Below are 12,456 nucleotides of genomic sequence, written 5' to 3'. Positions count from 1 at the left end.
CTAGCCCAAGGGTTTCTCCCCTCTCTGTAGGGCCAGCTCCTGGACTGGTCCCCATCATCCCCAGCTGTGCCACCGGTTATGGCTGCTCCACAGGGGGTGGGTCTTGCTCTCTTTGCTTCTAGAAGTCTTGCAGTGATGTGAGGTGGGGTGTGAGCTTGCTCTCAGTAAGGCATAACTCAGCTGTGACAGAGGCTGTGCATGTCCTTGGGCCTCCAGGCCATTCTGAATTCCTTGAGCGGTCTGTCTCTGCTGGGTTTGACCCAGAACTGGCCAGGGGTCTGAAGTCTCTGCTCATGAGTCCAACCCAGCTTCTGCTTGTTTCCATGCCGGTCTGGCTGTAGCTATAGGAAAACCGCCACCGTCTACCGTGGCTGGCAACCAGTCTCCCCCAGAGACGCCGGTGCTCACCCGCTCAGCCACCCAAGCACCCGCGGCGGGGGTCACCGTGGCCGCCACCACCAGCACGATGTCTGCCGTCACGGTCACAGCACCGGCCACCGCCGCCGCCGCCGCCGCCGCCGCCGCCGCCGCCGCCGGAAGCCCGGTGAAGAAGCAGAGGCTGCTCTTACCGAAGGAGACTGCTCCAGCCGTGCAGCGGGTCGTGTGGAACTCATCAAGTAAGTTTCAAACGTCCTCCCAAAAGTGGCACATGCAGAAGATACAGCGTCAGCAGCAGCAGCAGCAGCAACAGCAGCAGCAGCAGCAGCAGCAGCAGCAGCAGCAGCAGCCTCTCTCTTCCCAGGGGACAAGATATCAGACCAGACAGGCTGTGAAAGGTACCTGCCCCTCTGTTCTCTGTGGCGCCCACACCCTTTTTGCCACATCAACAGGAGACAAGCCACCCCTGTTTAATTTTTCCCCCCATTCCTGTGTGTGTCATGGTCATTGCGGGCCTTACCCATCCCATATGGTGTTATTTTTTAAAAAAACTGGCTTGCTATTTACTATTCACTTGAATTTTTTGTTTTATTTGTGATTTTTTTTTTCATTTTATAAATGATACACAAGTCCCCTCCTTACAGAAGGGACAGAATACGTTTGTAGAACTTTGAATGTTAAATGTGGGCCTATTCACTGTCCATGTCATTGTTCACCCTTCTGTGACAATTATGAGTAATTGTTGTGAAAAGCCTTTCCCAGTGCATGCATATATATGTTTTTATACCATATACTATTATACCATAAAAATATTACTTTTTTTTCTTTTTTCTCTTTTTTTTTTTTTTACACAAAAATGGTACCATTCTTGATTTTTTTTTTTTCCTCCCACCCATCAGCATGTTTTAGAGGTCTGTCTGTGTCTTATTCTTTTGGACTGCTGCGTAGTATTTCCTAATTTATTTAAAACATTCCCCTGCTAGTGGACATTTAGAGTGCTTTCAGTTTTTCCCCTCCTGTTAGCATGCTGCAATGAATAGATCTGTGTAATACGCCTTGAGAGCATGAGTGAAAGTTTATAGAGTATGAGGAGTGGTAGGTGATGTTCCTTTAAAAACTAGTGCTCCGTTCCATGTAGAAGATGAGGCAGCCACATTGCGACCATGCAGTGTAGCTACACAACTCTACCCTCAATGCTGGAGGCCTGTCCTACAGCTGATGGGCTTAGCCCAATTGTGGGTCTGGACGGCATCAGTGTACCCAGATTCGGGAGCAGTAATCTGGGCCTGGTGCCGTGGGGGAACGGAGCTTCCTCCACATCCACCCTTTCTCCAATGCTCCCTCCATCAAAGCTCGCCCCAGTGAGGAAATGCCACAGAGCTGGTGTGAGGCCCGTCCCAGGGACACCTGCAGGGAGAGGGCCTGAAGAACTGGACAGGTCAAGAATGAGCTGGGTTGATGCTCAGCAGCGAAGGTAGTGGAGCCGGACTGAGATTAGGACTACCCCCTGTTGGATTCTGTCTCCATAGAGGCTGTCCCTGTGGGTGGGGTAGGTGGGTGTAGCATCCAGACCTGGTGGCAGTAGAGTCCTCAGCTTTCAGATAGCGAGTCCTTTGTGAGACTGGTAAAGTTTAGTTCAACTGATAAGGGCTGGTTTTAATCGGTAATACACTACCATACCGTAAAGTCTCTGGGAGAGATTCAAGCAGCATTACTCCATCACCACAGGCCAGGCTTGGACCAGTGAAGCACTCCTGCACCCCCCATTCATTAAAATGGCTAAGCATTGGTTTTAATCACTCATAGCATACTGCACTTTTAGCCACAGTGGCAAGGACTGACTTCAATGAGTTGTGATACTGTTTTGACACCAATTAAAGTGGTAGGTGTTGATTTTAATGAGTACTGTGCTGTTGGACTTTGGAAGTTGTTGGGTCACGGGTCTAGTTCAGTCTTAGAATGCTTGCCCAGCATGCATAAGGCCCTGGATTCAGTTCCCAGTACTGCAAAACACCAAAAATGTCAAGGACTGAGATTTTAACGGGTGGTGGACTATTGTCCCCTTCAGTGACAGTGGTCGGAAGTGATTTTAATTAGTAGAACATTGGTACTACGCCACCTGAGAAAGGAGCCCAGGGCGACTTGTGCAGGGGTTGCTGGCATTTCTAAAAGTAGAAGGGGATGGCTGAGAGAAAGGAAAATTAAACATTGGAACAGGAGCCGAAGGGTCTGTGTGTGAAGCTGGTTTTGCTGATGAACGGTCACGCTCTTCTCGTAGAGGTGAGGAGATGGTGGCCCACATCTTCAGATGTGGGCTGTGTCCACCTGTAAGTGTTTTTACTAACTTGGCTCTTCGAGGCTGGATCAAGTCACCTAAACGGTACCACCTTGGACTCTTAGAGATGTTGGCATTTGCTACAGTCTGCAGTCCAGGGTTAGGGCCTGCTGGAGAAGAGAGTTCAAAGGGGCGTGGTCCAGGTGAGACACTGTTGCTCCTGGCTCAAAAGCTGGCTCTGGTTCCGTGAAGAGTTCCCTTTCTTCGCCCGGCTGTGTGCTGGGTCGTGCTTCCTCACATGGCTAGGGTGACCGGACCCTTTGCTTTCTCAGCCGTGCAGCAGAAGGAGGTCACACAGAGCCCGTCCACTTCTACCATCACGCTGGTGACCAGCACTCAGCCGGCAGCCCTGGTCAGCAGTTCTGGCTCTGCAAGCACCCTGGCATCCGCTATCAATGCCGACCTGCCCATCGCCACCGCCTCCGCCGACGTGGCCGCTGACATTGCCAAGTACACCAGCAAAGTGAGTGGGTGGGTGGCGCTGTGGCTGTGGTGGGGTCTTGGGGCCGTGACTTGGTGGCTTGTTAAAAGGCTGAGTTGCTGACTTTCAGGAGGGTCTCTACGGCCAGTCTTGCATTTGGGTCTCAAGTTATTTCGTCTAGTTCTGACTTTTTTCATGTGTTATCGATGGTCAAAACTAGGTTTGGAATTCCCACCCAAGCACTCTACTGTCGCGTTGTGTTCCCAGCATTGTACTTTTTATTTTGAGACAGGGTCTTCCTCTGTAGTCTAGGCTGGCCTTGAAGGACTCTTAAGCCCCTGTGTGCCATCATGTCCCCGCCCACCTTTGGTTAGTTCTTGAGTTTCCCCTGGGGAGATGTGGACAAATGTCTGTTGACGCCACAAAAGGCACCGACAGCAGACCAGAGAAACGGTCCTTGCTTGGTGGACCCATGAGTTCGTCAGGTGTAGGAGGAGCAGGAGTGATTCAGGCCACTAGCTGCATCATTTACAAATGTCAGGGGTGAAGAAGTCGCCTCCCTGGACCTGGGTGCTCACCTGGCAGGCAGTGAAGCTGTGGAAGTTTCTCCCTAGTTACTATTTACACCACCTCGGGGCCGGTGAATTCTGTAGCTTTCAGAAGGCTGGTGAGTGCATGTCCTCTCCTCCCTGGAGGGACAGTTCCAATAATCCGGAAACACTTTCCTGTCACGGCAGTGGCCCAGTCTGCAAGAGGGCTGGGTTTAAGGTGTATGATTCGGCACAGTGTGTCACCGGACCTCCAGCTGCTCATTCAGGACAGATGTGACAGTACTGGAGTGTCACTGTCCTGTGAGCAGCTGACAGAGAAGGAATGCTGGACCAAAGTGAGAGACTTCACTGTGACACCAGCAAGGTGAGATGCCAGGAACCAAGCAGGTCGGGGGCGCCCGGGTCCCCTGTAAGTCACCCACTCTCTAGACACAGTCCCTGCTGGTGGCCTGGCTGGCAGGATTGCCCACTGTGTATGAACTTGGCCCAGTCTCCTTTTCCCTTAATTGGCCAAGGCTTGTATGGCCATGTTGAAGGGATAAAACGCACACTTCTCCTTGGCATCATGGGACCTCTGCTGTGGCCTGCAGGTGTCGGTAGATAGTGATCATGACCCTCGGGCTCCAGCTACACTGGTGGCTGGCTGTCAGCTCACCCTAAGGACGGGAATGGCGCCTGGGTGGGGGTACTCGGTCCGTCACTGCCGACCTAGTGCATGCTAGCCAGGTGCCTGCTTACTGGGCTTATCACTGCCGGTAATTTAATAACTAATGAGAAGTACTTTCCTAAATGACCGTGTGAGCGAGAACAATGTTTTTCCTAATGAGGAAAGGAGTGTTTAGTAATCAGTGAGTAAGCAGTTCAAGTTACAGCGGGACAGGAGAAGAGAGTGGAGAACAGTGTTTCTCCAGGTTTTTGTTATTGTTTTTTTGTTGTTGTTTTTGTTTTTGTTTTTTTGTTTTGGGAGGTTATTTATTTATTGACACAGTTTTGCTGGGTTGCTCAACCTGGTCTCAAATTCTCAGTAAACCTCCAGTCCTGGCCCCCTGAGTCCCAGCTTGGAATTTTTTCTTTAATTGATTTTGGTTTTTCGAGACAGGGTTTCTCTGTGTAGCTTGCACCTTTCCTGGAACTCACTTTGGAGACCAGGCTGGCCTCGAACTCACAGAGATCCGCCTGCCTCTGCCTCCCGAGTGCTGGGATTAAAGGCGTGCGCCACCACCGCCCGGCTCTTTAATTGATTTTTTAAAATGAATTTTTACATGTCCGGGTATTTTGCCTGTATGCAGGGTTAGGGTTCGGTAGCGTGAGGGTTCAGCACACCGCTTGTGAAATTCTTTCCTCAGAGATCAGAAGAGGGAGTCAGATCTCTGGGGTGGGAGTCAGCAGTGGCTGTGAGCTGCCATGTGGGTGCTGGGAATCAAACCCCGGTCCTCTGGAAGAGCAGCCAGTGCTCTAACCACTGAACCATCTCTCCAGCCCCCTGCTTGAAATTCGTAAGTCTTATGTTAAAAATTACTTTACTGGGTTCACAGTAGAAATGTAAAATTCTGGATGGTGAAAGAAATCTAAGGTTTATATTCCCTATAATTGTTTCTTGTCTTTTTTTTTTTTTTTTAATCCTTTGTACATGTCACTGTTACCCAGTGTTTGTGACAGAGTTCTACAGAACCTAGAGAAACTATACAGCCCACACATGAAGACACAGCCCTGTCCACTCTTCCAGCCCTGTCTGCTCTTCTTTAATTGACGAGGTTGTTGGGCCTGGGGAGATGGCTCACAGGATAAAGAACTTGCCTGTCTCAAATTCTGGCACCCTGGACCAGAGCTGGAGTACTCAGAGCAAGCCGGCTAGCTAAATTACCTTGAATCCGTGAGATGTGAGTCGAGCTGAGAGAGCCTGGCCTCAGTGGAGAAGGTGGAGAGGGATTGAGGAAGTAAACTCCTGGCACCCGCGTGTGCACACACACTCACGCGTACACACTCACTGCACATGTCCGCATGGGGGAGGGGCGGTGAGGTGGGCTCTGCCGGTAAAGAGGGGAGTTGGAAAGGAGGTTGTGAAGGTGTGAGACGGTAGTCTGGTGGACTGTTTCGGGGGGGACTCACAATTGCCCACCCGTTCCATTGCCACCCTCCATCGGTGGGGCCGAGCTGTTCATTTACAGCAGGGGAGACTGGTTTACTTACAGATGGGCACACTGAGGCCTGCAGTGGATCTGCCACAGCTCCTGCGACCATTTAAATTCTGTCGTCCTCTGCAAATGCCCTTCTGACAGCCAAGAGGAAGAACGGCCTGTTTGGGGAGATACTTTCTTTGCAGTACTACAACTGAACATGGTGACATTTGCAGGGAGCTGATGAACCAGCCTGGCCTGAGGCGGCCTTCGAAGGCCCAGATTTGTACAAGTGTTTGGACAGAGGAACGCTCTTTATTAAAGTCTGCCTTTGCCGGGTTTGGGAGGGAGAATCCGTCCATGAATGCTTTACAGTTAAGCATTGTGTCAGTGATGGATTGGCTTGGCTATTCAGTCTCTCCCCTGCGGCCCTCCCCCCCCCCCCCCCGACTCTGAGACAGGGTTTCTCTATCTCTGTCCAGGAACTCTTTGTAGAGAGGCTGGCCTCAAACTCACAGGGATCCGCCTTCCTCTGCCTCCTGAGTGCTGGGATTAAAGGCATGTGCCCCCACACCCCCGCTCAGTTTTCTCTTAAAGCAGTTTTTGTATATTATTGTGGTGGGTGAGGTGTGGGGGGCGGTCAGGAGGATGGGTGGTTGGCCTCCATGGAAGCCTAGGGCATGCATGTGTGCAGCGCATGGGCCTGCAGCATGTGCGAGTGTAACTCCCAACATATACTTTATTCATCTGACACCCATTTTGGGTTAACTGTTTTTATCCTTAGTGGTAGTTAAGTGATGATATGTTCATTAGTGTATTTTTCTGTGAAACAGACAGGTTTGTCTGTCTGTCTGTCTTGTCTTTTCTTTTAGATTTATTATGTATACAGTGTTCTGCCTGCATGCCTGAAGCGGGCACCAGATCTCATTATAGATGGTTGTGAGCCACCATGTAGTTGCTGGGAATTGAACTCAGGACCTCTGGAAGAGCAGCCAGTGCTCTTAACCTCTGAGCCATCTCTCCAGCCCTTTTTTTTTGGGGGGGGGGGGGTGGTTTGAGACAGGGTTTCTCTGTGTAGCCCTGGCTGTCCTGGACCTTGATCTGTAGACCAGGCTGTCCTCAAACTCAGAGATCTGCCTGCCTCTGCCTCCTGAGTGCTGGGATTAAAGGCTTAAATGTGAGCCGGGCCATGGTGGCACATGTCTTTAATCCCAGCACTTGGGAGGCAGAGGTAGGCGGATCTCTGAGTTCAAGGCCAGCCTGGTCTACAGAGTGAGTTCCAGGACATGCACCAAAACTGCACAGAGAAACCCTGTCTCGAAAAACAAAACAAAAAAACAAACAAAAAAGGCTTAAAGGTGTGTGCCACTACCAAGTTTTCACTCCTTTTTAAAGTACACACCGTCTGGCACAAGTGTTTCTTTATTTGTGTTTGCCCTGCCCAGTCAGCCTCCCCTGGTTTTCTCACTTCATTGATGTGGGCACCCCACAAGGGCTCCCCACACGTGGGTGCTGTTTGTTTTTTTATCTGGGAGAAGGAGCCTCTGAAAGAGAGATAAGCGTATACTAGAGGCAGGCTGGAGAGATGGCTCAGCTGTTAAGAGCACTGGCTGCTCTTCCAGAGGACCTGGGTTCAGTTTTTAGCAACCACATGGTGGCTCACGACCATCTGTAATGAGATCTGGTGCCCTCTTCTGGGGTTCAAGCATACACTCAGGCAGAACACCGTGTACATACTAAATAGATCAATCTAAAACAGAACAGGAAAAGGGTACCAGAGAGACAGGTGCACTGTCCTGCCTTCTCACTGGAAACACAGGAGAAGGGCAGCAGCTAAGGCGTGCAACCCCTTCTCCTGTCCTTGCTGCTGGGGCTGGGGCGGGGCCACACTCAGGTCGAAGGCAGAAGGACATTACACGTACATTAATTGGTATGCATCTATCTGGGTTTGGCTGCTTCATGGACCCTAGAAGGCATTTCAGTGACAAGCCAGCCATGTCCACTTGATGGACCAGGAAAAGGCAGGGGCATAATGTACATGCTGCTGATCTGAGGAGTCCCTGACCATAGTCTTGGAGGCCCAGGTGTGCAGTGATTGACATTTCTTTTCTTTTTTTTTTTTGAGTCTTTTTGCTAGAGCACCAAGTGTTCTCTTTTTTTTTTAAATTTATTTATTTATTACGTATACAGCATGTATGACTGCAGGCCACAAGAGGGCACCAGATGTCATTATAGATGGTTGTGAGCCACCATGTGGTTGCTGGGAATTGAACTCAGGACCTTTGGAAGAGCAGTCAGTGCTCTTAACCTCTGAGCCATCTCTCCAGCCCGTGATTGACATTTCTATGACAGGTCCAGAGCATACAAATCCACAGAAACAGAAAGTGGATAAATGGTTCCCAGGGGCCTGGGTGAAGTAGCGGGTAATGGGGGTGTTTTGGGTTGTCCTGGCTCATTTTAAGTCAACTTGACACAAGCTATAGTCATCCAAGAAGAGTGAACCTCAGTTGAGAAAATGCCTCCATAACACTGAGATCCAGGCAGGCCTGCAGGGCATTTTCTTAATTAATGATTGATGGGGGAGGGCCCAGCCCGTTGTGGGTGGTGCCATCCCTGTGCTGGTGGTCCTGGGTTCTGTAAGACAGCAGGCTGAGCAGGCCATGGGGAGCAAGCCAGTAAGCAGCACCCCTCCATGGCCTCTGCATCAGCTCCTGCCTCCAGGTTCCTGCCCTGTTTGAGTTCCTGTCCTGACTTCCTTTGATGATGAACAGTGATGCGGAAATGTAAGGCAAACTAACCCTTTCCTCCCCGAGTTGCTTTGGTCATGTTTAACCACTGCAACAATAACCCCAAGACAGTGAGTCAGGAGAATGGAGTCCTCTTTTTGGGTGTGCGTGTGATGAAAACGGCCTAGAATTGCTTGTGCTGTTGGATGTGTAACTCCAGACATGCCAAAAGCCATTGAGCATGTGTGTGTATGTGAGTCAGCACACAGCCACTGAAGTGTAGCACCTCAGAGCCAGCAGATTGTGCACTCTAGCTGGTGAAGTGGATAATGTATTAATTATATCTCATTAAAATGTGCGTTGGGGTCAGCAGGATGGCTCCGTGGATGAAGGCTGTGCAAGTCTGGTGACCTGACTCTGATCCCTGGAACTCATGTCAAGGTGGAAGGAGAGAACTGACTCCACACAGTTGTCCTCTGACCTCCACTCATGCTCGGGACATGCATACCTGCACCTGCTCATGCGTGCGTGCACATGCACACACATATCCACACACATATCTACACACACACACACACACACACACACACACACACACACTTCCTAACAATAAACTTTTTTTAGAAAATTATGTTGGTGGGCTGGAGGTGTGGCTTGGTTGGTAGAGTGCTTGTCTAGCATGCATAAAACTTCTGGACTTAGCCCTACTACTGAATTTAAAATTGAGTGTGGTCAGGAGCTTCAGAAGCTCAAGAGTCATCAGCTACATAGTGAAGTTGACCAGATGGATGCATGTTGCCTTGACTTTTAAAAAAAAAAGACTAATTTTTATTTATTTATTTTTTTTAAGTAAGGAAAAAAGAACTTAAAGCAACAGAAAAAAAGTAGTCTCTTCTTTAAACCTGCTGTGTTGACTCAACAAGACCCACCTGGGGGTGGAGTTTGGCCTCTAGAAGGGACTCTACGAGGCTTCCACATTGTTCTGTGCTGGGTTTCTCAGCTCAGCAAGGGGCTGTACACTGTAGATCACTGTAGGTCATTTAGTGGCCTCCTTGGTTTCCACCCCTGGGTGCCAGATGCAGTTCAGTCCTGCTCTGTTAGGCATCTTGATGGCCTAAAGCACCCAGGTCCTGGGAGGGACACCGTGTCCCAGACTTCAGTAGTGTCAGGTTTTCACGTCACCCACCAAAAGCCACGGAGAGTGCCCCCCCTCGTTCACATAAGCTTCTGTTTTTATCTTTGTAGATGATGGATGCCATAAAGGGGACAATGACCGAGATCTACAATGACCTCTCCAAAAACACCACCGGAAGCACGATAGCGGAGGTTAGCGGCAGCTGGGGGACTGACCCCCGCAGTTCAGGGCGCGAGCCAGGGCGGTGGGAAGCCAGGCTGGAAGCCTCTCGGGGCACTGGCTCCAAGCACTGGCTTGCTCTCTGGCGGTGAGCTTGGCTGGTGTGTTTCATTAAGGAGGTGTCTAGGGAGACTAGCGCTGCTTCCTGCCTACATCCTGTTAGATCACAGGGAGACTGGACCCCAGCTTTGGTTTGTGTATGGTCAGTGTGTGTAGTCTTCTCCATCTCCCCCACCCTCCAGGGCTTCTCTGTGTAACTCTGGCTGTCCTGGAACTCACTCTGTAGATAAGGCTGGCCTCAAACTCACAGAGATCCTCCTGCCTCTGCCTTCTGAGCACTGGAATAAAAGGTGTGCGCGCTGCCCGGCTCGACAAGCATGTCTTATGTAAGAATTTGTGTACTGGAGGCACCATAGCTCTATGAGCAAAGACAGACAGTGGTTAAAATGCCAAACTGTTTACTTATGAAGTCACCTCTTATAACTAAACCATGAAGCAGCCTTGTATTCAGAGACAAACACAAAAACATTCATCCCTGCACCTCCCTCGGAGGCCACTCAGAGTGACCCCCTGTTGGTATCTGTGTGGACAGCATGGTGCTGGCAGTGGCCTGGTGGCCTGAATCAGTCCTCAGGCGACACACAGGGAACAGGGTTACTTGAGGCCATCGGAGATGGTGCTGCAGGCTGGGAATGAATCCCAAGCAGAAACACTGGCCCTTGAGGCAGGGTTTTCTTACGGCAACAAATGGGACAGTGGGTATATAAAGGCTTACGAGAGGCCCTGAAGAAATCAGTGGAGATTTAAAAACAAACAAGCGTGTGCATGGTACATGGGGGTGTGCCTGTGTGTTTTGTAAGTGTGACCCTCTGTGAGTACACTGACAGTGTCAACCAGCAAGGAGAAATCTCTCTGTCCCCAGTGAACTTTCTTTTGGCAGTTGGTGGAGGTAGGGGAGGGCAGGGAGATTCGATTTCACTATGTATCCCTGGCTGGCCTTGAACTCACCTAGTTTAAGTAAACCTGCCTCTGCTCCTGAGAACTGGGATTAAAGGCATATACCACTACAGTCAGCCCTTTTTGTTCATTTTAAGCATTTGTGGATGGTTGAAGTTCTTGCCCACGTGGCTCCCCTGAAACCTTGGATCCAGTCTGTGTCAGGATTACCACGCCCCTCCAGCCCCCTAACCCTGCCATACTCCTCTGCATTGGCATGTGGCTGTTCACTCAGTTGCTCAGGCGTGGGGTACAGGTGGTCCTCGGCTCTGGGGCGTCCTATGTAGGTTTTGGGAGGGTGTGGAGCAGCTATTAGCTACCTGTTCCCTCCCTGAGTCAGCAGCACTGGCCCAACTGTGCCAACCCAGAGTGACACCAGGCATTGTCACTGTCATGAGTGAGGAGGTTGCCCTGGTGGAGAGCCACCATAGCAGTTAGGGTTTATTTTTCCCTTCAAATGAGTGGCCCCAAATGTATCCCTCCCCAAGATCCTTTTGGTCTTTAGAGATAAAGGATTTGGGATGTCAAGAATGACAAGTGTGTGTGTGTGTGTGTGTTGTGGGGGGGGGGGTAGAAGTGGGGTTAGAGAGTCCACTCTTGCCTTTTAACTTGTCCATCCCTAGAATCAAGCTCAGGTCATAAGGCACCAGATGCTCTAGTAGCCGACCTATCTCGGTGTCGCCCTGTTTTCATGGGTTTTCAAAGAATCATGATGCTAATTCAATTTTTAATGTATTATTTAGTTTTCCCTCCTGCTGTATTTTTGGGGGAAAATGGCTCACTTGCCTTGGCTTTCAGGACTAGGATCCTCAAGGGTGTGTATCTGTGTGTGTGTGTGTGTGTGTGTGTGTGTGTGTGTGTGTGTGTGTGTGTATGGGACCCATTCCCTCTCACCACACAGTCATGACCTGAGCTATGGGACAGTGCGTTCAGAGCCAGGTTGCCAGGCAGAGCTCAGGTTCACACCTGAGGGGACCGGCTGCACGGGTGGTGTCTGAGGCGCCTGTGTCCTCCCTGCAGATTCGAAGGCTGAGGATTGAGATTGAGAAGCTGCAGTGGCTGCACCAGCAGGAGCTTGCCGAGATGAAGCACAACCTGGGTGAGTCACACACACACACACACACACCCGCGCCCCTGCCGGCCCCCCCCCCCCCCCCCGTGGGTGTGAGCCTCTGGCTGCTCTGAGTCTGGGTCCAGATGTGAACTAGGCTGTGTCTGGAGTTGGGGAGACCACAGTCCTCAGGGATCTGGGGGTGCGGGTGCAGACCCCATCTGGGCCACAAGCACCTTTACCAGCTGAGCCACCCTGGTGGCCCTTTGCTGATCTTCTTGGTTGAAGAAGAGCTTGTGGGGAATTGAGGGATCATTTACTCTCAATGGAAGGTTTACTTGTGAATGTATATACTGCCTGGAGTGGAAGCAGAGGAATGTTCTAGGAATGAGTGGGTTGATAGTTGCCCCATTAGCATAATAATCAACCACAGTGTCCCTGACAGGGTTCATTCAGTGTCTCAAGACAAATTGTATTGGAATGCCTTTATTTTCTGTGCGCCTGTTTCCTCATCTGTGATTCAGGAT

At 50.5% G+C, this 12,456-nt stretch overlaps 1 protein-coding gene across 3 annotated transcripts in view; it reads left to right on the top strand.

Moving 5' to 3' along the window:
• The window catches only part of Zmynd8 (zinc finger MYND-type containing 8), a 102,060-nt gene that overhangs the window by 78,627 nt on the left and 10,977 nt on the right, over positions 1 to 12,456 (top strand). For 2 of the 3 annotated variants that reach the window (XM_059261923.1, XM_059261922.1), the window contains exons 15-18: positions 342 to 617; positions 2,986 to 3,176; positions 9,774 to 9,854; positions 11,899 to 11,977. In XM_059261923.1, coding sequence (XP_059117906.1) covers positions 342 to 617; positions 2,986 to 3,176; positions 9,774 to 9,854; positions 11,899 to 11,977 — 627 coding nt within the window. Of the gene's footprint in view, positions 1 to 341; positions 777 to 2,985; positions 3,177 to 9,773; positions 9,855 to 11,898; positions 11,978 to 12,456 lie in introns of all 3 variants that reach the window. The other variant, XM_059261921.1, reaches the window with a different exon arrangement.

The sequence above is a fragment of the Peromyscus eremicus genome, chromosome 4, assembly GCF_949786415.1.
Source record: "Peromyscus eremicus chromosome 4, PerEre_H2_v1, whole genome shotgun sequence".
In the NCBI taxonomy this organism is placed as follows: Eukaryota; Metazoa; Chordata; class Mammalia; order Rodentia; family Cricetidae; genus Peromyscus; species Peromyscus eremicus.
Note: the sequence above shows the minus strand (reverse complement) of the source record. Positions and strands in the feature narration are given on the sequence as shown.